Genomic DNA, 25,000 nt, shown 5'->3' with positions numbered 1-25,000 from the left:
CATCTTCTACAGGGTTGACAGCACGGAGAGGACAAAATGAGAATAAAGAGCAGATACCTCAGCAGGCCAAGGATGTGAAAGGCGGCGCTCCGTGCCAGGAGATGATGGCAAGCTACACAGAGACTCGGGCTGGAAAATGAAAAGTCAGGCGCAGTCCATGCAAAGTGGGGTCGACCATCAGCGGAGCAGGCAGGGGGGGCACAAGGGAAAGCAGAGATGTGCTCAGAGCGTGACTGCTTGGTCAGCAGAAAAATAAAACGTTTAAAACGCTGGGAACACCAAGCAGTACCTCTCAGCTTGCGCTGTCCGGGACCCCAAGTCCACACAGGTCAGCGTATCGCATCATGGCGCAGGACACTGGGGCTGCTATGAAAGATGTGTGCCAGCACTGAGTGAGGGTATGTGGAGTAGGTGTGGACCTGTGCTTTATGCCCACATCCCCAGACATAACGTGCCACTACAAGCGACTCTGGGGGTCTGTGGATCGTGCCTCCCCATACAGAGATCAGTGAAAAGTGGGCATATAAAGCGCAACAAGCCAACTTGAACTGAATTTGCGTTGTGTACTTCACGAGCAGAGGCTCAGAGCCCTGCTACAAATATAATCGCTGTAATGAGACTGGTGCTGCCCAGCATGGCACCTGTGTGGCACCTGATCTACACAGGACTGTGGGCTCACATGACAAGTGTCACAGAGACGCCACCAAGAGATTTTAAGAGGAAAACTGGAAAAACTGAAAGGTGACTGTTGTGCTGTGCCAGCCGAGCTCCTTGGTGGTCCCTGCTTTAAACTCGGTTTTGACCTGGGCGCGCGCTCGCCATTCTTCATAAACCTTCTACTGCTAAGGAAAGTGAAACGGCCAGCGTGTTTAAGCCGACGGACACTTACCCGAGGTCGAGGCTCTATACTCTGCACCATGAACACCACTGGGTTTCCAGCATTGCGGATTGCTTCGACCGCCTGCTCGTGACTCGCATCTCGGAGGTCCATGCCATCCACCTGGGAAGACAGAGCACAGAAAAGGCACAAAGTTGTTGGATCTCATGATGAAAAGGTGGACACTGACAGAACCAAACCCAAACCCTGTGCAGCCTCGGTGAAGGCAAACCCCTGCTGAAGAAGATGGCGGGCCTTTGCAAGTGGGCTGAGCAGTCTGTCTGCAGCCAGCTGCTGGAGTGTCTTCACAAAATGGCCGCCTGCCCTCACCCTTAAAGTGCACTTGGCTTAGTGAAACCCCATAGGCTACAGATGATCGTTCAGCAGCCAATCAGCTTTGTCAAGATGACCGCCACTGGCCTCCTAGCAAGCTGCGGAGGAGCTGGAGAAGAGCCACCATGTCACCTCCTGCAGCTGGACTCGTAAGAACATAAGAAACGTGACAAACGAGAGGAGACCATTCAGTCCATGACGCCCGTAAGCTGTCCCAGTGCCTCGTCCAGATTCTTCATACAGTACGGGTTGTTGAGGGCTTCTGCATAAAGAAGTGTTTTCTGGCTTCAGTTTGAAATGCTCTTCCTCTTCATTTCCACCGATGTCCTCGAATGTGCGCTTCACCATTAAGCTGGAAGACTGCTGCTGGATCTCCTTGATCAGCGCCCTCGAGGACATTAAATAGCGGGATGAGGTCTCCGCTGTTCGAGACTAAACTGGTTTAATTCTGCGAGTCTGTCCCTAAGTCCCAAGATGCCGCACAGCTTCAAGTGGCGCTATGTCTTTCTTGTAGCGCGAGGACCAGAACTGCACACGACGCTCCAGATGTGGCCTCACTAGCACACCGTCGCTCCACTTCACTTTTTATGATGTAACCTAACGAGTGGTTTGCTTCTCTAATCGCTTCTGTGCATCGCTTAGTCGATGAAAATGTCGCCTCGACATAAAGCCCTAAATCCGCCCCAGAGGTCTCCTCCTCCTGCAGCTCAGCGTCTCCCACCTTGCATTTTGATCGTACTTCTCTTGTTCTCGTGAAGCTGCTTGTTCCAGGTGTTCACCAAGTTCTGAAGGCTGTCCACGTCTTTTTGCTGTCATTCCTCCCACCAGAATGAGTATCACTAATGGAAAGAGGGTCCAAGGAGAGACCCCCGATGACCCCATTGTCCTCTTACCTGCAACCCACTTAAGAAATCACGTCTGATGGTTTCAGAACGAGTCTTTGGTGTGGGACGACTGAATCAAATGCCTTTTGAAAGTCTCCGTAAACGACGCCGCTGGTCTGGCAGGACCCTCTGCTCATAAGCTCATGCCAGCTGCTATTTACAAGATTATTTTCTTTTAGGTAACTCGCTTTACCCCCCGGGGGGCTCTCCACTCGAAGGGCGTCGGGATGCCCCCCCATTAGAGACAGCGATTGTCTTCAAGGAGGATGAGGGGCGCGGGAGGATCATTAGTTATAGCCGTCGAATTTACATATCAATGACTAATGAAACGTAATAAAAAGTAAAAGTAAGGAAGTCAAATGTAAGAAAACATAATAAAAAGTACATCAAAATGAAACGACATCTACACCTTGCGATATCCTGAATTACTTTATCCTCTAACTTACATTCCATAAACGCTGTTCTCTTTTTCGTTTCTTGGACGATTCTCTTTGTTCTCGACTTTTATTACACGCAGCTCTCTTTTATTCTTTTTCGATGTTCATTATCAGCTCTTGCTGCTCTTTTTCTATCGCGATGTGAAATTTGATAATTTGCTTTTCTGCCTTGCCATTCTAGCGGACTGCGTTGAAGGGCGAGTTGGCACTCCGCTGAGAGTGCCACGGGGTGGGACGGAGAGTGGATGTGTGCAGCAGGAGCATTGGGCGTGCCGTGTGGAGCGGAGGGGTCACGGCTGAATAACGCGGACACGACACAAAACGTTTTTTTAAATCATAAGAGAGCTTTTCTACTTATTTCTTTGTATGGCTTCCATAATTTTGCATGGCATAGAAGTAAGACTACTTGGTCTAGAGTCACTAGGGTCCACTTTGTCCCCCCTCTGAAGGGCTGGAGTCACATTGGCATCTCTCCAGTCAACTTTAACAAGACCACCCTGAATCAGAGGGTATAAGCCGTGAGAAGTGCACGGACATTCAGGAGCCGAGGTTTACAGGTAAAGGGGTCACCACAGAGGGTGGGCTCTCAGATAAGGTGGATGGGGAGACAGCCAGAGCTGGGACTCGTAACTGGCACACAGTTTGAAAGAGCAAAATGCCAGGCCACTTTACTTGGCCAAACCAAATGATATTATAAGAAAGCATCTGCCAATCACCACCAGCCTTGGCAGGGGCACACGGTGCCTCCTTAATGGCACAATCAGAAATCACAAAGTACGTACCTCAACTATCCTGTCTCCTGTCTTTAGTGTCCCGTTTCGCCCAGCCGGGCTGTCACTGAGGATGTGCTTGATGAAGATTCCTCTCATCATCTCACCATTGGTCAGCCGGCTTCCCATTCCTCGGCCACCAACGATGCTGATGCCAAGCGACTTTCCAGGCTCTCGAAACAGCTCCACTCTGCAATAAATCACAAACACACAACATAAACGTGTTGTCCTGGCAAAGAAAAAGAAAAGGCCAACCATCAAAAGTGAGCTGGGCGCAAGACTCGTGACGCCAAGATGGAGTGTGGGCAAGTGGGCTCCATGCCCCTCTAGTCAGACTGGACTCCGGCTTGTGGATGATCCTAATGAGTTTGCTAGACAGGTCGTCATGGGCATCCCACCTGAAAGGCGAGCGGAGACACAACTGGCCACGAAGCAGCCGCTAAGACCCCCAGAACAGTCAGGGCCCGAGCAGCTCAGTGACCACCCTCCTCACAGTTCTTTACTCAAACACAAAGCCCAACAAAGCCACCGCAATAGAAAAATCGTCAAAGATGACGGCAAGCAAAGGCTTCCTTAACGCGCCATCCAAACTGCCAAGCCGGCAGTCTGACCTCAGGGCCACGGCATCGCCCACCTCACCGCCCCCAGGGTGCGCTACCTTCTGGGCTGATTCCAGCTGTTGTGGGTGCCATTCTGCAGTTCGCTTTCTTCTCCTTCTCCCTCCTCCCTCTCTGGTAAATCGGGCAGCTCTCCGCTAGTGAAAAAGAAAAGAGACAGTCAGGCACAGACACGTTCGGCCACCGTGTCCTCAGAGCTGTCCTGCACGCGTCCCCCTTCGAGGCTGTCCCACCTGGGCCTGCCGTCCACAAGCCACTGGGCTGCACTCCGGCTCCACTTGCCTTGCAGCACAATGGCGTTAGTGTGGGCGGCTTTGTCCATACCGTCTCGACAGGCGCACGTCAAGACGACTCGAGGGGTGGGTGTCAGGAAGCCCACTGGCTTTGTGCTTTCTTTGTCTTGCAGACAATGACGGCGGCCACACGTCCTCCACGGCAGTTTTTTCTGTCACTTCTAACCACAGCTTTTAAAGACCATTTGCTCAGGAATTCCCCGTGACACTCCACAGTACACTCATAGTCACCACCCGACTCCATGCCTGAAGACGGAAATGAGTGACACACTCTGTGCCCGCCTCAGGACCTTTAGGGCGCACAAGTCGCACATGACAGTGACAACAGTGACGCTCCGGGCCGCTGTCTGTCGTGTCACACGCCGGCCCCACAGATCACCACGTATCTGATGCTGTGCCCCTCCCGTCTTTATTTATACGCGCGTCTGTCCAGTGAGGGTTCTGCTCTTCGGATAAGGCGCTATATAAATCTCAACTCGCGTTCTTATTATTGGAGCCAAGCACAGACCCTCAGTAAAAAGACGCCACGGTTAACCTTTAAAAGCTAAAACGGTGAATTAAGCTGAAATAGTTTAGGCAGAAATAATAAAAAAGGCAACTGGCACTGTCATTCACGTGCCCATCGGCACTGGCACTCGTGTAAATCAGACACAGACCTCTGAAATCCTGTGCGCCACGTGCCGTCCCATCCAGGATGGTCCAGGCTGGCATCCAGTGCTGCCAGGACAGGCTGAGGCCCGGCCCGACCCTGGATGACGGAAACACGAAGGCTAAAAGGCTTTCAGTCGAGTGTCCCATGGACTTTTTCCCATTACGTCCAACGTGCCGCCATTGCGTGCCCACAGCTGACCTCTGACCTCACTCCTGAACATTAACATTACAAGGCCCGACTCGGGCACGCTGTGGGGTGTCGGGGTGCTACAGTGTGTTGAACCTGAGCAGGCCTCCTACCACCCACCACATGGGGGTCCCTTGCAGAACCCGCAGACCCCAGCATGCCCAGTCCAGTGTTGGCACAGTTTTTACTTTTAATTCTGCTGTCTCACCATAAGCTGCTCTTTAGGTTTTTTCTTGACTTTCTGATAAAATGTTTGGCCAACGGGACAGCGAAGTTGTGTGTCAATGACAGGAACTAAGCCAGCAGCCATCGCCCTGTGTGACTGGCATGCAATGCACGGGGCGGGAAGCAACGTTTCAATTCTGAGTAAATCACTGGTCAGGTCGGGAGATGATAGCGCCGGAGGATGGCGTCGGGTCGCACGTTGATCAGCACGACAAGTAAGAATTTCTCTGGACACTAAGGACTCGGTAAGCCCATAAAGCTGAAATCCGCTCTCTTATTTAAAAAGAAAATAAATTCACCCAAGTGCATTCCACGGGCGAGTCCCACCATACTAAACACCACCAGGACACGTCTTTGGTGCATTTAGGGTTGGGATGGACGGCCAGGACACCGGCTGGGTGGAAAGACAGAGGAAGAGAACCTCTCTGGCACAGTACCCTCTCCGAGACGCTACAGGGCAGAACCCCTGGGTTGCTACTGGTCCCCACAGGGCATGCTGGGAGTTGAAGTTTGGACCCCGTGGGTGTCGCTGCAGCAACAGATGTACCCATTGGGGCACCACTTGTGCCACACCCGGAAGAAGGTGAAGAAACACCTCTGGGTGCACCAGTCAGCGAGGAGGAGTGGGGCGACAGAGGAAGAGAGAGGAAGATGAAAGGCCTGGGTGTTATTTGGTGCCGTGGACTGTGTGGCGTAGCGGGGAGCTAAAGAAACTCACAAGAAGGTGTGCTTGTGTCTCGGTTTAGGGAGCGGGACGCCCCCCTGGTGGTCCACAGGGCGCTGATCTTTTACTCCTCATTATTATTTGGGCAGCTTCACCACATCTCGATTTTGTGTGTTTTTCTATTTTGGATGAATCTCATTGTCAGTGTTACAGACTTTCGAGGACCACTCAGTAGAAGACCCTAACCCTTGAACACAAATATTTGAGGAGAAGCTTTCAGGTCTGGACCTTCATCTTCATTTCTGATCATTTGTCCATTCTAATGACTTTCCTACCTTCTTGATTCTCCCCAAAAATTCAACCTCTGCCAGGCAGCACTCGATTACGTTGGCAGAAGTTCAGTCCTCTCAGCCCAACAAACAGTTTAAAGCACAAATGTGGCCGCCACAGCTCGACTAGTTCACTAATTCTCAGCTAAGGCGCTCTCGTTCAGCACAGGCTGACACAGTGAAGGGGTCCGTGACAGGAATCGAGCAGAGCGCCAACGTGTGCCCACATGTCACAATGTAATCAACAGAGGGGATGCAGTGGTCAACATGGGGCTCAACGGGACAGAGGAGATGGGCACAATAGCACTGCCACAAGGCCTGCTCCACTGCACCATCCTGGCAGTTTCCTCCATTTTGTTAAAAATGGAAAACAAAGGAGCAACGGCTGCACGTCTGCGCCCTCTCCTGTCCGACTACAGTAGTGCATGGAGACAAGGCGACCTTCTCACTGCCACCGTCCCAGTCTGCGGCTCCAAGACACTCACCAAGTCGAGTGGCTGCCGTCGATGGAAACCGCGTCCTCTGCAGGGCGGCCCAGGCTGACTCTGAACTCCTCCAGGTATTCAACCGGCACGTAGGAAATGCTAGAGAAGAAAAACAACGGCGGTTACCATCTGATAAAAAGCAACAGAAAACGAAGAACGTGACATGTCAGGGGAAAATGTGTCACTCTGTGCCCGCACACCATCAAAGAGGGCCATTAGCTGCCCGCCACTTAGTCGAGGAGGCCAACCCCCCTGGGTTACATAAAGCAGGCGACCAGCGCCGCCTCAAACCTTCGTTTATCGACTCTCTTTTGGGACCTCTGCTCTCGTTACTGGTTTATGGACTCGGCAAACCCTTTTGAACTCATAAGCTTTGGGCCCCTTTAGACTATGCAGGCCACAAGCCCGCACCTCAGGATTTGGGGGTCCGGCCTACTTGGTGCTTCTGAGGCCTGATTTTGAGATCGAGGCCCTACTTGTGTTTTTGCGGAGTTGGCAAAAGGGCACATGCTGGCCACATGCTGGCGACTCCAGCAGCGCGAGGGTCAGGCTGAGCAGCTGCCAACTTTAAATGGCCTCTTCAGGTCACTTGAAGCGCGGCGGAGAATCAAGACCAGAAGGCTATGACTGTAAAACCAAATTAGAATCAACGCCATCCTGCCGTCAATGCTCTCCCTCCTCTTTCCTTCACGTTTTTATTTTGCGCCCATCAGGCATCACGTGAAAGGCACCCTCCTGATATTCAGCACTGGAAATGAACGGCAGCAGCCACCTCAGACTGGAGGACATTACTGGATTCGCTCATGTGACATGTGACCTGGTGAGACAAAGCCTCACATGACACGTGACCTCCTTCAGGCTCAAACGTCTCCAACAATGCCCCCTAGGGGTCTGGACAGTCACCAACATCGTGAAGGATTAACAGACATTAAATGGCGTTACTGCAGCACATCAATGGCATACCCAAGATTGGCACAGAACTGCACGTGAATGCTACAGATGGCAAGAACAGTGGACATGGCCACACCTGAAGGCCACACCGAGGCACAAGCATAATGTCTGCTGCCTCCTTGCTAATCAAAAATCAGCTGACCACCGGTCACCCTGATCCGTGATGCCACATCACCAGCTCCACCAAGTCTTACCCAGCAGTGCCAGCTGCACACCCCGTAGGTGAAGCTTTATCAGAATGAACACAACGTCCTAACGACAGTCGAGACCCCAGCAGACAGACGTAAACAAGCCTGCCTCCACTTCAAAGACCCATAACATGCCAGTCTGCCCAAGTCTTACCTTATGTCTGGCCCAATAAGCGAGTGTCTCCTTAACATGGCGCGGGCCTGAGCGTTGGTGAGGTTCACGGTCGTCTCTCCGTTGATAGCCAGGATGCAGTCTCCAATGCCAATCCGGCCGTCCCGGCTGATGGAGCCACCGTGGATGATGCTGCGAACAATCATGCCCAAGCCATCCTTTTGGGCACTCACAGTCATCCCTGAAATGCACCGTACAGGCCAGTAAGAAGTCTGCGCAACCCGTCACAAAGTCCACCGACACGCGGATGGCGCAGGCAGCCCATATTCACAATTCAGGAAATGAAATGAAACGCAGAGGTGGGTAGTGACGAGTTACATTTACTTGAGTAACTTCTACGAGTAGTTTTACTGCACCGTACTTTTTACGCCACTCTTACTGGGCAACACTCGACGCACCACTTTTTTCCATTATCACATTTATATACGCTACACGTATTTTAGTCGGAGAGACGTCGCCAGTGGATCTGCTGCATGACTGTTTCACCAATCAGACGCAGCCATGCAGTCACATGACCACACACAAACGTCCTGCGTCTGCAGCCTGTGCGAGCCTTTTTAGTCATGCGGGGCTCCTGGTCTCGACTTCACTGCAGGAACCTCGAGCGCCAACGCCATCCGAGTGAACCACCCGCCCAGACACAGACAGCGTAGGTAAAGTGAGACGTCCTGCTCGCACACACGCTGCCTCGTTCTGATGTGACTGCGTATTCAGTATTAGGCCGTCAGTGCGCAGCAGGAGATCTCGTCGCTCTAAGGGCTCATTTATACTTCACGCTCAGAATGCGTACGCGTCCGCGTCCGCATCATGGCTGCCATACGTTCCCAGCGTTCATTTCACGCGTCCTCTGAGCAGGTCCTCAAAAATTAACGCGACGCGTGCGCGAGTTGCAGTACCAGCAAAAAGTCGTGTGGCGCAGTATGCTAAAAGTCGGAACGTGACGTCAGAGTCTCTGTTTACTACCTACATGTGACAGCAAGCATCTGTGGAGATCCTTCGGGGATCGACGTGCGCACTTTGCTGTTTGATGAATGGCTCAAATACAGCGCTATACATTATGTAGCCGATGTGAAGTTGCAAAAAAAAAAAAATAGACGGCACAAAAGATGGTATGTGAGACTTTTAAAATGTATCGTGTCTTACGATCGGGACTATGCGACGCTTGAATATAAAAGCACCACGAATGCATCTGTATGTCGGCATTTGGCTTCAGCAGCGGAAAGCAGCAATAGATCGCCAAACAAACCAAATTAAATGTCTGATATTCCAACTCTCTGCACATTTAGAATCTTTAGATTAATACTTGATATCACTTTCATGATGAAATGCATTAAAATGTGTATGTTACATTTTACATATAATTTCATTTAAATAATGAATACTGTTAATAATTACACACATGGGGGTGTCACGGTGGCGAAGCGATAGCACTGCTGTCTCGCAGCGAGTTATGTTGCTGGTATTCCCTGCTTGTATTCCACACTGTGCTCCGGTTTCCTTCCAAAGATATGCAGATTTGGGGATTTGGTGCCGCTAACATGACGCCAGTGTATTTGTGTGCCTGTATTCACCTTGCGATGAGCTGAGCCCTCGTCAAGGGACTGTTTCTCACTCGTGCCCAATGCTTGCTGGAATGGACACATCCCTGGATTGATGGATTTAATCAATAAACCTCCTTTTCAGAGATATTGCGGGAAGGTGTTATCGGAATTTAATAGATGTTTTAGGCAATTCACAACACAGAGAAACCGAACATGTTCTCACCGTGATAATATCTCGCACTGCCACCTGGTGGATTCCTCCAGATTTACGTAAAGTACGCGCGCAGGTATAAACACTACAGCGCTTGCGTAGCAGGAGCGTCCGCTGCAGCATGCGTCGTGTGAAGTATAAATGAGCCCTTAGTCACACACTGTCACTGTCCTGTCACTGCAAGTCACACGCGTCACCTGCTGTGGGCATCGGCTTCAAAAGCTTTGTTGTGAAAAACCGCGGTTTGCATCTCTGTGCATCGTTATTTATTTTTACTCATTTTTTATTTTGTTATTTGCACTTTATTTTATATTGCAACATTTCTAAAAACGAAATTGTTTATTACATTCAGACAGTTACTCAGTCCTCGAGTCATACTTTTTCACTCTTACTTGAGTCATTTTTTGGATGATGACTACTTTTTACTTCTACTTCAGTAATATTATTTTGAAGTAACGCTACGCGTACTTGAGTTCAACTTTTGGCTACTCTACCCACCTCTGATGAAATGACAGGAAAGTGGCAAGTGTAGCCCGGGTGCGGCCATTTGCCTCAAATCCTTGACGTTCATGTGGAATAATCTCACCTGCTAAGTCCAAATCAGTGTGGTAAGGTGGTCCGAACCTGGCCCAGGAGGACTCACGTCAGACCACCATAGACGACACCCGCCATCCCTCAATTTAGATCGCTAAGAAGGACAGGAGGGCCTGAGATCAAATTAAGGCAGTCGGCTGGCATTTACGTTGGTACAACAGGCAGGAGCAGTGTACCAGGGCTTCGAAGGCATCTTGGGCATTGGAATTAAGAAACTGTACATTTAACTAGTGCATACATAGCAGTGCATTCCAACAGATGGCACACTGCACTGAATACGCCCAACCCTGCCCTGTCTTACGAGGTAAAGCCAGCGCCATCTTTCTTTCTAACTCTCTCGCTCTCGTGAAGCCCATTAGGTTGATCGTTCTTCTTTGCTCAACCAGCTGATGGTCGTTAATTTGCCTTCTGAAGACGATGGTCTGTGTCATGAGAGGCATCAGTGGGCACGGCCTGCACTCCGAGCCCTTTCCTCAGTCTAGCGGCCAGCTAACAAGAACTCACGGTGGTCTTTGTTCACTTGGCGAACTTCATTTTATTTGCCTAAAGCATTTGGCACGTCGTGCCTCCTTCCTTTCACCAACAAGCCACGCCATGGCATAGAGAGCTGCTCCCAGCCCCAGAATTCCATGGGACACCGAGACCGCACTTCATTCCTGTACAGGGTGGGCGACGGGCATTCATGCACAAACCAAATGAAACCAAACAGCTTGTGGTTTGCTACAGAAAATGATGATGATAGGCAGAGGCGGAAGACAAGCCACTAAACTGGCACTGCCCTCTGCCACGCCCACCAGAAAAGTCGGCCCTGGGGCTCTCATCAGAGGAGATATTCAAACGTTCACTGTTGGTCTTGCAGCACACAATAGGTGTGGCCCACCTATCACACTGCAACACTGCCAACAGAATCCCAAGATGACATACCCAGGCTGGAGTTGCCCTTGACGACAGCGATGGTCCGTTCAAAGTGGCTCCCTGGCACAGCCATAGTGAGTATCCCGCCATCCAAGCAGCAGTGATCCTCCAGATGTTCTTCTTCCTCCTAAATCAGAATTCAACAAGATTAGGAGCTCTTGGCAGGCGGCCACCAGCGGCAGCAGCAGATCCCAGCAATCCCTCCTGTCGGCCGATGACCAAAGGTGTCTGCCGCTCACATCCAAGTGACATCACAAAGTGACCAACAGAAGGCAGGCTTCACTGGACACTGCGATCAGGCACGTGACTCAAGAGGCATAAAGCTGACATAAAGACCCTTAAACGTCGGGCACTCGGACCTCTGCCCACGAAGAGCACGGTGATGCCCCTTCAAATGAGCCCAGCCGTCCCCTCCAAAGCGGTGCTTCCACCAGACCCAGAGGACACAAGTAAGCACTTTTTACAAACTCAGGTTTCTCGTTGGGATCAGCGCACCAGTCTGGCATCACTCTTCATGGAGTGCCAGCCAACCTTCCTATTTAGTCTTCCATCACCACCCACCTTGGCTCTAAAAGCCTAACTGATAGACGGCAGCTGGCAGGTGTTGTTACCTTAGCAGTTGAACCAAAGTCCACATTTGGGGTGGCGCATCTGTCCCTGCCGAACATGCCTGCAGAAGCGGGCTGGCATTCTGCACTTGGCAGTTCAAGTCGTCTCTCCAGGTCGTGAAGGCCTCCATCGCTCTCGTCAGCGGGCACAGAGCACTGTGGGGACTCCAAGGGACATGGCTTGGGCATTTCTATCCTCAAAAGTGGGCCTGATGCCATCCAGGACTGAGAGGGAAACGTGAGGATCTCTGTACGAAATGACATCTCAGCTCCAACAGCAGCCTCGGGAACTGGCGACAACGGGGGGCTTGCCAAGCAGTCTTCGTCAACAGTCTAGTAAATAAAAACAAGCCACAGGCCTAAGTGAAGCGAATCGCACAAATTCCTGAATCATCTCAAAAGGCCCGTACCGCAGATGGCAAAGTTCGGATTTGTGTGATGCGACGACCCAGCCAAGTTGTGGGCAAACTCGTGAGGCGTCTAAAGAGAGCCACTGATATGCAGCACCCAGGGGTCTCCAAAAGACCGCCTTGTATGTCGGGTGTGTGTCTGTGAATATTTCATCTTATTGTTTTATATTGCAGCTCAATGTCCTTTGACCCGCTTGACCCATTGAGCCAAAGGGGGCTGTGGCCCAACCCAGGCTTCAGGACCGACACATTGGCATCAGCGAATAGGATGTCTGCCCGTCGGCTCTCCTTCCAGACGGTTCACTTTGGCGTTCCTTTCCTTTGTTTCTTTCGGTCTGTTGACTGATTGATCGATTTGTTTATTTTAAAACGGGGCTCATCGATTATTAAACAACTTTCTTTTGTCACCTGGGCCAGGGGTCTTGCATGTTCCTTTCTCTCAGGTTTTGAAGACTGAAGTTCAGGTCCCATCTGGGTCACAAAATCTCACAGTAAAGCAAATGTGGTCAACTGTCCTCATTTGGGAAGCTCTGCCCAACTTCAGCAGGATGTACGCAGAGCTCAGGAGCGGACACAACTCGACTAGGAGCACACACATCCCAGGAAGGGCAGGAAGTCGTGGATAAAGACGATGGAACAATGTTCACAACAAAGCCGGCATGCCATGTGATCTACTCGGAGGAGCCAAGTCCAAGTTACGCTTTTTGCAAGAGCGATGAATTGGGTTTGTCACCTGCGGTCATTTCTTGAACTTGGCACCAAACCTTGAATGCCCTTGGAAGCGCGTGAGGCGGGCGATACGCAGACTTTCAGAGGCCCGCACAACTCTACGTGGGGTAACACTGAAGCCAGCAGCGTTCGTGCGAATCCAACTCACACATAAAGATCGTCACCCCAAAAGTGGACGTCACAGGATCGACGCCTGGCTGCTCATGGATGCCATCTGCACCTGATCTGCGAAAGGCAGCATATCACCCTGAAGATGGGCGGGTGGCGGACAGCAAAATGTCACACAGTTACGCGGAGCGGTGAATTTCACAGACTTGTGGAACATTCCGGCACATTTAACAAGCCAGGGAAGGTCCCGGAAGGCAGCCGGACTGAAGACAAGAGGGGGTCACGGAGAGCGACATGGAAGAGCGAAGCGCAGGGACAGCCATGGATACTTTACCAGGAACTTCTGTGGCCATAACAGCGGGAAGGGGCTGCAGATCCTGCATTGTTAAATAAACACGCCAGCCATCGAGCGTAGCTCTCGCTGGGTGGGCACACGTGTGGGTCTGGGCCTTTCCATCTACAGGACTGTTCTTGAAGGTGCTGTGCCGTGACAAGCATGATATCTAGCTGAGTGACTTTATGATGTGTCCCTTATTATCATCATCATCATCATCACCTTTATGGTGAAGCCTTAGTGTTGGCATCAGAAAATACAAAGTGTCATCGTGATTTTCAAGAAAACTACAAAACCTCCTCCCTGACTGCTACTGTGCAGCTCGGGGGGCCAGAAAACGGTGACATTATTCAAACTGAAAGTCGATGTGACGTTTCACAGCGAAGGCCAAACTCGTACCCTAGTCAGACTTTGGTGTGGTGACCCACCCTTCATCGAGTAACCGCTGCCATTCTCTCTGTCGTTTAACCCGAGCAAGTCTTTTCTACGCGCTGCGGTTTCATTCGGCCTCCTACTGGCCTGCTGACGGGTTTACGAAATGAGGGGAGGCCTCTGGAGAAGGAAATGCTTCACAACGGCCACTGACATTCACTGCAGGCTCATTAGCTGGACTGCGCCACTCGCTGGCTGTAGGTGGTATTTTTTTGGTTAGTTTTTATTCCCCCCCATTTTTCTCTACAGGCCAACTGGTAACAGAGGAAGTCAACAATGGCGTGACGGACCAAAGCCGCTCCTCTGTGCGACTGCTGCTCTCCAGCCACCATGGCTGCCCTGTCATCCATTTTGTAAAGCTCACGTTGTGCAGTCACCATGGCTGCCGACTGATTTTGCATTGGCACACATCACAGAACACCGCGATGTGGAATCCAGGACCCCAGCAGAGGGCTGAAGTGGGGCGCATGTCATGACACTCATTTCTGCTGAGGGGAGCGGATGCCCTAAATAAACTCCGTGTCACAAGAAAAGGCCAATGTCAGAGCGTGAAGGAGCCCCAAACACCTGACAATACATGTCAATCGGGCAAAAGGCAACTGGGCACGGCAATGGGCAGCACAGGCCAAAGGAACAGCAAACGAGCCCAGTGAGGCGAGCGAGGCGGACAGAGAAGAAGCCAAATCTGAATTAGAAACGACTTGGACTGTCACACGGGAAAGGCGCTCTATAAATCCAAAGCATTCACGTCATTAGGGTTAGCATCGGTGCAGCAGTCTGGCCTCGGCCATCTTGAAAACATTCACGTGCCGTGGTGCTCGATTCGGTTAAAGTTCAGAACGCTGACGCAGGCAGTGGGGTCCGCTGTGCAGCATCGCTTCGCCGTCCAGTGCATTCTGGGGGTGCGGGCCAGCTGACCACTGGAATCCCAATGGTAATGGAAGTGGGAGAATCTATGAAATGGGACCCCCTAACGCTGTGCAGCACCTATGCATTTGGTAAAATCTGTCACATGATGAGATGCCACCAAATAAACCACGCAAGGCAGTGAATATTTCCCTTCGCAGACATGTTGCAGTATTTCTGGATTTGAGCCTTCAGCAGACCGCCGAGTACGGCGCCTTTACACACAGACGAGCCAATGTCACAAGCCATGGGTTGAGATCTTTGAGGTTAGGCTTAGGGTTTATCGATGCTGGAGTGTCAAATAAACACAAACGGGTAGGAAAAGGGCAAAGCCATCAGGAGAAAGAGCGAAGAAGATAAAGCAACGCACCGATGTCACAAAACGGGCCAGCAGGACACACGTTTGTCATCCTGTGCTGCTGCTGTAGCGACGCTGTAAAGCGCGGGGTGACGACGTCCCACTTTCTGTCCAACGAGCGTCCATAAAATTTCACGATGATGATGATGATGATGATGTGGGCAGCCTGCAGCAAAATGGACGGCTTTGGGGGTCTTGTGATGCCTTTTTGAGTCTGACGCCTGGAATTACCAAGGAGGCCGTTTGGTTCATTTGGCTGCCAGTCTCAAAGCCGCGACGACGACGATGATGATGATGGAGCCGGCGGCCTTTACATGGCAAGTGTGCACTTTAGTTTGGGCAACACCAGGCTGGCTCTCTTCTTTATAGGAGTGTTAACAATCTACTTGTGTGTGACTTTGTTTTCTATTTTTATATTCACATAAACTCAATGTTTTAAATATTGTCAGAGGTGGGTAGTAACGAGTTACATTTACTTTAAAACATTGAACTTCGAAGAGTAGTTTTACTGCACCATACTTTTTACTTTTACTTGAGTACATTTGTGAAGAAGATACGCTGCTCTTACTCCGCTACACTGGGCGACACTCGACTCCTTACTTTTTTAACATTTGATACTACGCTGCATGACTGTTTCACCAATCAGTCACATGACCACACGCAAACGGTGGCGGCGCAGACCCTGCCAGACTGCTGTGTCTGTGTATAGGAGAGCGGCAGATAAATAAATACATAACTTCCTGCGTCAAGCTGAATAAAGATGGTGTCGCTAAAGTGTTGAGGCTCAGCTTCGTGTTTTGGGGTGCAAGACGGGGACTCACACGTCACAGCACACGTGGGCACAATGCCGTGGTAACCAGTATACACTCGCACGCATAGACATAGAATTACTAGACGCCACATGACCAGCAGCATCGTACGTCAACGTCGCCGCCATATTGCGAGTGGCACTGCTGTGGAGTGAAGTCATGAATAATGTGCTGCCCGTGATTGTACAAACCGCTGGACGCTCCAAACCAGATCACAGGGATTACACTTCATAGGTGAGGCTGAACAATTGTTTGGTTATATGTGGCCTGTTTTATAATCGCAGCACTCAAGGTCACCTTACAATAAAATGAAACATTAATAAAATGAACACAAGAGAATGACAAATCAAAATCAATAATTAGCAAACAAACAAAGAGAACTGGCAGTACCAGTGCAGAATTCACAACTGGTGTGCCAGTTTGAAAAGAGAAGTTTTAAAATGTGTTATTGAATCGAGCTGACGGATCTGAGAGGGAAGAGAATTCAGGAGTCGAGGAGCACCAGGAGAGACGCTCGACTCCCAGAGCACCGAGTGTGACGTGTGACACAGAAAGTCGAGCTGCAGATGAGGATCTGAGTGAGCGAGAGGAGTGCCAGTCTGGAGGAGATCAGCGAGGTGTGGAGAGCTTGAAATGTTCAGAGCGGGATTGTGTGTCGTATTCAGTCGTCAAGAGGGAGCCAGTGACGTGAGAGAGAATCGGTGTGACGTGTTCAGTGGATTTAGAGCAGCAGGTTATCATCCTGGCAGCAGAATTTGAAGAAGTTGTAAGCGATGGATACGTTTGTGTGGGATGCCATCTAGAATAGCATTACAGTAATCTGTACGTCAGGTGACTCGGGCATTAACTTATACTACAGTGCTGTGTTGGGTAAGAACAGGACGACGTCTAGAAATGTGTCGGAGATGGAAGAAGGCAGTCAGAGAAATGTGACTGATATGGGAGGAATTATTTAATTATTATTATTTAATAATTGTCGTTATTAGTATATAAATGGATATAAATAATTGCATTTAAACGAGTCACCAAAATCTGTAGTATGTAAACGATGCTGTTTAAAACGTTATTGTTTTTTCATCAGGAGACCCGGTTTCCACGTCTACCTCTATTAGTTTAAATGGCACTTTGCCACTCGCAATATGGCGGACGCGCTGACGTATCGTGTCAACTGGGCAACACAGTGAATGGGGCGTCTATCTATATATGTCTACGCTCGTACGGATGTTGACTTTATGAGTGAGGCACCCGACTGACGATTACCCACAATCCTACAGCGAGAGAGAGAGAGAACCACCATCAGCTCAGTTGTGATCACGTGACGCTCGGCAGACAAAGAGTAGACGGACTACTCGTATTGCAAGACCTCACTCGTTTATCAAGTCAAAATTTATTACAAATTTTAGCTCGTCTTGCCAAACACTCGCAATCCAAGGTTCCACTGTCCTTGTTTTCATGCGAGCCAACTCCTGCTGAAGCTCAACGATCACTGGGCCGAGTGAACAACACGCACGTGTTAGCCAAACCACCCGCCCAGACACAGACACAGACAGCGAGGGTAAAGTGAGACGTCCTGCTCGCGCACACGCTGCCTTGTTCTGATGTGACTGCGTATTCAGGATTAGACCGTCAGTGCGCAGCAGGAGATCTCGTCACTCTAAGTCACACACTGTCACTGTCCTGTCACAAGTCCTGACGCTGCAAGTCACACGCGTCACCTGCTGTGGGCATCGGCTTCAAAAGCTTTGTTGTGAAAAACCGCAGTTTGCATCTTTGTGTTTATCTGTGCATCTTTATTTTGTAAAGATTTTTATTTATTTTTACTCATTTTTTATCGTGTTATTTGCACATTATTTTATATTTTCCATCCATCCATTCACTTTCTAGCCCGCTGAATCCGAATACAGGGTCACGGGGGTCTGCTGGAGCCAATCCCAGCCAACACAGGGCACAAGGCAGGAACCAATCCTGGGCAGGGTGCCAACCCACTGCAGGACACACACACACACACTCACACCAAGCACACACTACGGCCAGTTTAGAATCGCCAATCCACCTAACCTGCATGTCTCTGGACTGTGGGAGGAAACCCACGCAGACACGGGGAGAACATGCAAACTCCACGCAGGGAGGACCTGGGAAGCAAACCCAGACGGGTGTCCTAACTGCGAGGCAGCAGCGCTACCCACTGCGCCACCGTGCCACCCTATTTTATATTTTTGTCTGTCTTATTACAACATTTCTAAAAAAAGAAATCCTGTATTACGATCAAACAGTTACTCAGTACTTGACTCGTTCTTTTTCACTCTTCCCTTAGTCCTATTATTTTGAGTACAATTTTTGGCTCCTCTACCCACCTCTGATTATTTGTGTTGTTCCAAATATCCTAATAAATGACAGTTAATTCATAACGTTGGATTTATTTTATTTTCAAAAGGGCCAGGGTGCCATACTGTACCAGCTGGAGCCTCCATAACTAGACAACTGTGACAGTGACACGGCTGTGTGGTGCCAAGATGCCCTACTGTGGCCACATGACGTCAGTTCGATCCTGAAGGTTACGTGCAGATAGCACTGGAGCGGCGCGTGGCTCGAGGTGGCCAATCACAAAGCAGACATCCCAGTGTGGAGGTCAAGCTCACCTCTCTTGGCGATGCCGTGACCAGCCCAACATGCCCCTGGTCCTCTCAGGACGGTGTGCCATGCTGAAGGTCTGTCTTGGGCTGCAGACCCTCGTCCGATGCGGTACACTGCAGCTCTTTCTCCAGAATGTGTTCGCATCGCCCCCTGGAGAAATGACCAACTGCCACCATCCCCTTGGTCCTTCTGGTCATAGTGGAAGGTGCTGCTATACGCCGGCTTTAGTTTCTTTTGTGACTTTTATATTTTTGGCCTCGTTCGTTAAAACTTTTGTTTTGTATTTTAGGATTTTGGGAAGTTCCTCTTTTACAATCTGAAGTGCCGCAGCTCTTCACGTCACGCTCACTTTAACATTTTCAAGGCAGACACTGACCTTTGGAGTAGAAGACTGAAGAGTCAGCCTGTAGTCGAGATCTGCGCTGCACGTGCTGCCATGAAGAGCCAACATGGACACATCTGCACAGTGCGGCGAGTCACACGACTGATCACGTGGCATGTCCGGGTCACTGCCGTCCACCTGAAGACAACAAACAGGAGCATCAAAGAGCTTACAGGGGAGGCAAAAGAAGACGACAAAAGAGGTCCGGGCACGGCGGACACACGACTAGCACAGAGTGGCGAGACCGCCTGACTGACCAGGGCGAGTTCGGCATGGAAAACGGCAGCTTCGGCCGGCTCCTCCTCTTCAAACTGCTGGGCCGTGTAGAACATCGAGTCGTCCTTCTCCAAGGCGCAGCTCTCCTCTGGCAAAAGCTGAACAGACAGCGAAGTGAAGGCATAACCGACGGGTGACAAACGGGGACAGTCGTCACACGCGAGTCCACTCATGTCCTTGACCAGGAAGGCCATGTGGACGCCTGCTACTACGAGCCTGGGGACACACTGGGGACACACCGTTGGGGCCTGAAGCTGGGCCATAAAGGTCTATGGCTTCTAAGCAGTCTGACCTGCGTGGAAGGACACTCAACAACCGAGAAAAGGGCGCGTGGCACTGCCATCTTTGAGGTGCCCAGTCAAGCAGCTTTCACACAAACCGATGGCTCATTTAGCCCTGGCATCTGCTGAATGCCGCGACAGCACCGGTAAAAGGCCGCCACATCAGAAAGTAAAATGAGGAGCACACTGCGCTAACATTCCTAGAAACCAGCGGAATATGAGACCAGGGGAGCGCGGAGACGAAAGGCGAGGACATGAAGAGGATCTGAGGAAAGCGGAACAGACGACACGTACAGTAAAAGAGAAAGCAGGGCGTCCAGAAAAGCTGTGGGTGCTGGCAGAGGATGAGAAGCCAACAACATGGAACGTAAAGGAAGTGCCAAAGAGCCGTGAGCCGCCGCGTCCTCACCGTGTATAGCGCCTTTACACTCAGACCAGCCAATGTCAGAAGTCTCAAATGGCAGTCTGCACATCCCGATCCATCCTCATCCTCATCCTCATACACTACGTCTGTCTTGCGGGTGGCGCAGGAGGCCCAGCTCTGTTCAGCTTCTCCTACAACTCCGGCACTAAAGCTTCTGTGTGACCATCCGAGGAGCAGCTACAAGCTACGGACGGCTACCGCTCGGCGTATTGCACCACTTTCTTTCACACGCGCACGACACCGCAGGGTGCGAGACTCCTTACTGGTAACGGTTTGGCCACTCCGATCCTCACGGTGCCCACGGGTGCGCCCTTCAGGGCCTGCACGGCATCCTCTAGGCTCGCATTTTCCAGGTTGGTGTCGTTGACAAACATGAGCCTGTCCCCTGGCAAAAGTCGTCCGTCTCGTTCTGCCACGCCGTCAGGAACCAAAGAGCGAATGACAATCACGGTCTTCACCGGATCCACAGGGTCCTGTTTGATCAAACACAATTTCAGGGTCAGCCCTTCCTCACAAAACACAATACGTCCCATCATCACATGGTTAGGGTTAGCAAGGGTCCACCACCACAATCGTTCAACACTCATCGGGACAATGATCACGGGCGCTCCAAGGGCAGAAGGTGCCGGGTGCCGTGGCTTCCTTCATCTTTGTCAAGTGGGCAGTTAGGGCCCAAGTAAAGAACAGTGACGAGGGAGCATCACTTGAACCCATGTCTTTTAGTTGTCACAGGCACAGAACGGAAGAAAACTGGTTTCAGTATCTCCAAAATGGTGGACCAATCTCCTCTGCTAGATACTCCAACTTAGAGAAATCACTGGAGAATTGCAGCTGGGGCTGACAGGCACTGCGTGACATGAGCAACAGCAATGGCCGGGCAGGGTACCCCAGCTCCACCCTCCCTGGCACTGCTCCTCACCATTACAGCTAGCAACGGATTCAGAAGCTCGTCCTGCCCCTCAAAAGCTTGCAGCCGTGCCAATTCAGTTTGACTTTCATCCATCCTCCAACCCGCTATATCCTAACCACAGGGTCACGGGGGTCTGCGGGAGCCAATCCCAGCGCAAGACAGGAATCAAACCCCAGGCAGGGTGCCAGCCCACCGCAGGGCACACACACACACACTAGGGACAATTTAGGATTGCCAATGCACCTCACCTGCATGTCTTTGGACTGTGGGAGGAAACTCACGCAGACACGGGGAGGACATGCAAACTCCATGCAGAGAGGACCGGGAAGCAAACCTAGACGGGTCTCCTTACTGACAGGCAGCAGCGCTACCCACTGTGCCACCGTGCCGCCCCAGTTTGACTCTGCATGTTGAATTGACGAGTGGACCATTTTTATCAACCCACTTCCACACAACACTGGCGTGCACGCCAATGAGATCAAGTTTTGACGTGCAGACCCGCCTCCTGCCCTCCTTCATTGGTCACTCCAATCCAGCCAGAGCGAATTCATTGGCTACCATGGCACTTGATGTGATATTGGAGTTGAAAGTTAAACTTGAAGAAAATCAAGTGAAGACAGCTGGCCATGTCTCATCGTTGTTCTACTGCAAATGTGAACTCTGGCTCCTCCTCAAGACGCCTGCCATCACACAGACAAGAAGTGCCAGGCCCGGCCACAGAATGCCAGCCTCTGGGCCCAAACTGCTCTACAGACATCTTTTTATATTCACATTGGAACCCAAACCCCGTCATGGCAGAAAGCAGGCGTCCCCAAACCTGCCACCTTTTGTTCATGGTGACCCCGTGATTCTGAATGGTGTGCTTCAGCTCAGCTCCATGTGGGTGGCTTCCAGGACGGAGTGCACAGTTGTACCCGCCATCGTGTCATTTTTGAAACACTTCACACTAAGACACCTGTGTCACATCAGTGCTACGTGAAATGGCCGTACCTGATAATCCAAGATGCTGAACCCCAGCCCAGAGTCGCCCTTCGCTAGCTCGATATGTTGGACGTCCTTCTCCCACATTGCCAAAGAGGAGGCCAAGGGGTCTTCTGCGAGGCCCTCCATGACGATGTCCTCTATCTTCAGATCATCTGTATCAGTGAAGCCGGTGAGCCCACTTAGATGGATTTGTGCCTAAAAGATCAACTGGATTAACGGACCAAGACCACTGCACTTGGCACCAGCCAACAAAGAGGACAGCAAGACCTCCATTCTGTCCACAGCAGAACATCAAGGAAACGGTGGCCACACAAGGGGAAGCTGTACCGCTTTCCTACTCCGAGCCCCAGATGGACATGCCTACCTTTTCGGGCGGGTACAAGGGCTCTTCTGGGAAGCGGAGGTCACCGGCACTGCTGTCGCTCTCCATGTGCTGACTAGGGCGGCCGCAGACCAGGGAGACGTGGATTGGGAGCTCCTTCAGGATCTTCACCACATCCTTGTGGTTCTCCCCAACGAGGGAAATGCCGTTAACCTAAAGGAGGACAGACAGTTGAGCTCATGTCTTGCCACATCTCTACAGCACTTGTAACAACAGTCAAATCACCAGGCTGCTTCTTCTGTGCTTTTGCCATCTTGTTCACCGTTCAAGGCCCACACGGCTGCCATGACTTCTCATGACTTGATGCAGAACTTGATGTGGAGCTTGTCTCTGCTGGATGTGCCCAACAGTGTACTGGCACCAAAAGCGATCAGCCAGGTGTGTTTACCCACACAACTGGCACCATCTCGCCACCCAGTTCAGCAGACTGGATCAAGGGGCTGCTTTTGCCAGGTCTAAAGATGACCTTCCACTCCCCACAAGTTCATTAAAGAAGGTGGCACATTCGGCCGGCTGGAAGCACGGTAACACAGTTTTGGGACACGGGCAGTGCCGTGTCGTGTCCATACCTCGAGAAGCTCGTCGCCACTAAATAGCTTGCCATTGCGTCCCACGGGCCCTTCGGGAAGGATGGATCGGATGTAATGATGGCCGGACGAAGCCTCCAGGCTGATTCCCAGGCCACTGCTTTCACTGAACTTTACAACTTGTGCCACCTAACAAAAATGTGAAAAGGCAAAAACACAAATGAGAATACTAAATGGATCAAGATGGGGGTCAGTGGGTAGAAAATGAAACCGTATTAGAGGATGGCACGTCTGACGAGCTACAAAAGCCCAACTGGATGGCACGAAAAGAAACTTTTAGGTCCGAGTATGAAGGTTGTGTGTTTTTAATGGCGGAGAGAGCGCCAGCAAGTCAGGTGCATCACATCAACTCAAGTGACAGATAAATAAATAAATAAATAAATAAATAAATAAATAAATAAACAAAGGACAAGACTGGTCGAGGGAATCCAGCCACATCCGTGCCACTCTGCAGGCTGCCCGGTTCTCTCTCCTCATCGCGTTTGTGCTGTCTGCCCAGATTCTGCCCTCCCGCCACCTTCACATCAGTCTCGGCCTACGCTGCAAAGCCCCAGCGACAGGTCAACGGGCGACCCTTCCCACCAGTGAGTCTCTCCTGCTCAGTTCTGCTCTGCGGACCCCACAAGGGAATTAAGAGTCAGGGACCGATTTTTACAGACCAATGCACCATCGTGCACATCTGGGCAAGAACAACAGGAAGCCCCGGTCCCTGCGCTGGGGACAGTGCTGTCCCTCTACTGTCACTGTCCCCAAAGTGCCTTCAGCAATGCAATTGACATGTCTGGCCTCAGACTAAAGGGACACCAAACTTACAGCAGACAAGCCAACGAGACGTCTGCAGGGCACAATTCTGCCGTGCTATTTTCCTCCCTTACTTGAAAACTTTATTTAAACAAAAAAAAAAGAAAAGAAAAACGTGAAACAAATAAATAAATAAATAAATAAACAAATACAAAACAAAAACCAGAAACCCAGGGTGTAAGTAAAACTACCTGGACAGGCCAGCGGTGTTAGCGGACGCACATCTCTGCACACTTCAGGTGCCACGGACAGACAGGGCTCCATGCCAGCCTCAGATGGGTTTCCTGTCTCTTGCTCTTTAAAGGTTTTTTTTTTTTTTTTCTACGTTTTCTTTTCGCTTCTTTTATTGTGTCTTTTGTTTCTTGTTCCTCTCATTGTTCTCGCTCTGTTATGTGATGTGGCTGAGAGGACTCGTTTCGGACCCTCGCTTTGGCAACAGGATTGACTTCTGCCTTTTGGTTGTAGACGTCTTTTGGTTTTTTTGGATTTTCGGACTATTTCTTGGATCACGAATTCCGATCGGTTTGCTTTCAAGTTAAACTTAATGATTGCCATTTGTTTGTACCCAATGCTTCCTGCAGATTCTCGTTAATAACCTTTTTGAATATAACGTGCATCATACACATTGTTACCCCCTTGTCTAGTTTACTGACATTTTTCTTCATTTGGCTTGTGTAGGCCAAGAAGCCTGCTTCCTAAATTTGGGGTGAGGCCTACTTTGTCATCAGCCCCTGGGGCCTTCGTTTTGGAGTCACAACACTAATGGACCGGCTAATCTGTGCCCCCCACCCAGTCAATCAGGTTCATGGTCATGGAGGCCGGAGCCTACTGTATTGTCAGCAGAACAATCCCTGCCACGGAGCCGGTGCCTCACGGTACATGCCCAGGCACACACCCACACATGGCCACCTTGCAGTCAAACGCTTAGCCCAACAAAAGCACCTTAAAGAGAAAACAACTCAGAAACAGCAAGAACGTCCAGACTTGACTTGGCCAATGGCAGATTTGAACTCGGGAGGCTGGGTCAGAGGGGTTCCAGTGCCTGCCACTGTGCCATCACACCACAGTAAGCTGCACCCACTCAGACTGCTCCTCCATCCTCAGCGGCACTCGACTCGCCTCCTATGACACACGCAGAGCCCATCCACAGAGGGCACGTGATTGGGAGAGGCGCGAGTAGAGCGACCGCCATTGCACACTCGACTACACCCACACTTCGCCACCAGTGCCACAGGCCGACATTTCACGCCCTCCGTATTCGGCTGTTAAAGGCAGACAGAGCAGGGACGTACCACCACTTCAGAGCCCGGGCCGAGGACGG

The 25,000-nt window shown here is 50.8% G+C and overlaps 1 protein-coding gene across 1 annotated transcript; it reads right to left on the bottom strand.

The window, feature by feature from the left end:
• Nucleotides 1–96: 96 nt before the first annotated feature.
• LOC120519500 (multiple PDZ domain protein-like) lies at nucleotides 97–24,994 on the bottom strand. Its single transcript, XM_039742491.1, has 14 exons — nucleotides 24,972–24,994; nucleotides 22,861–23,007; nucleotides 22,274–22,444; nucleotides 21,916–22,104; nucleotides 20,279–20,488; nucleotides 19,292–19,408; nucleotides 19,029–19,172; nucleotides 11,936–12,265; nucleotides 11,334–11,451; nucleotides 8,046–8,244; nucleotides 6,753–6,851; nucleotides 3,960–4,055; nucleotides 3,314–3,491; nucleotides 97–1,000 (listed from the first exon to the last, which is right to left on the bottom strand). The coding sequence occupies exons 3-14, from the start codon at nucleotides 22,337–22,339 to the stop codon at nucleotides 569–571; spliced, it is 2,178 nt and encodes a 725-aa protein (XP_039598425.1). The 5' UTR covers nucleotides 22,340–22,444; nucleotides 22,861–23,007; nucleotides 24,972–24,994; the 3' UTR covers nucleotides 97–568.
• Between the last annotated feature and the right edge of the window lie 6 nt (nucleotides 24,995–25,000).

Source organism: Polypterus senegalus, unplaced genomic scaffold (assembly GCF_016835505.1).
Source record: "Polypterus senegalus isolate Bchr_013 unplaced genomic scaffold, ASM1683550v1 scaffold_299, whole genome shotgun sequence".
Classification (NCBI taxonomy): Eukaryota; Metazoa; Chordata; class Cladistia; order Polypteriformes; family Polypteridae; genus Polypterus; species Polypterus senegalus.
This window is presented reverse-complemented; position numbering and strand designations above follow the sequence as displayed.

Excerpts from the sequence above, each read along its gene's own strand:
- LOC120519500 (XM_039742491.1), bottom strand. The coding sequence starts at position 22,339 with ATGGAGAGCGACAGCAGTGCCGGTGACCTCCGCTTCCCAGAAGAGCCC. Across the intron at positions 22,105-22,273 it reads CCTTGTACCCGCCCGAAAAG|GCACAAATCCATCTAAGTGG; the intron begins GTAGGCATGTCC and ends TTGATCTTTTAG. Across the intron at positions 19,409-20,278 it reads GAGTGGCCAAACCGTTACCA|CTTTTGCCAGAGGAGAGCTG; the intron begins GTAAGGAGTCTC and ends CTGTCTGTTCAG.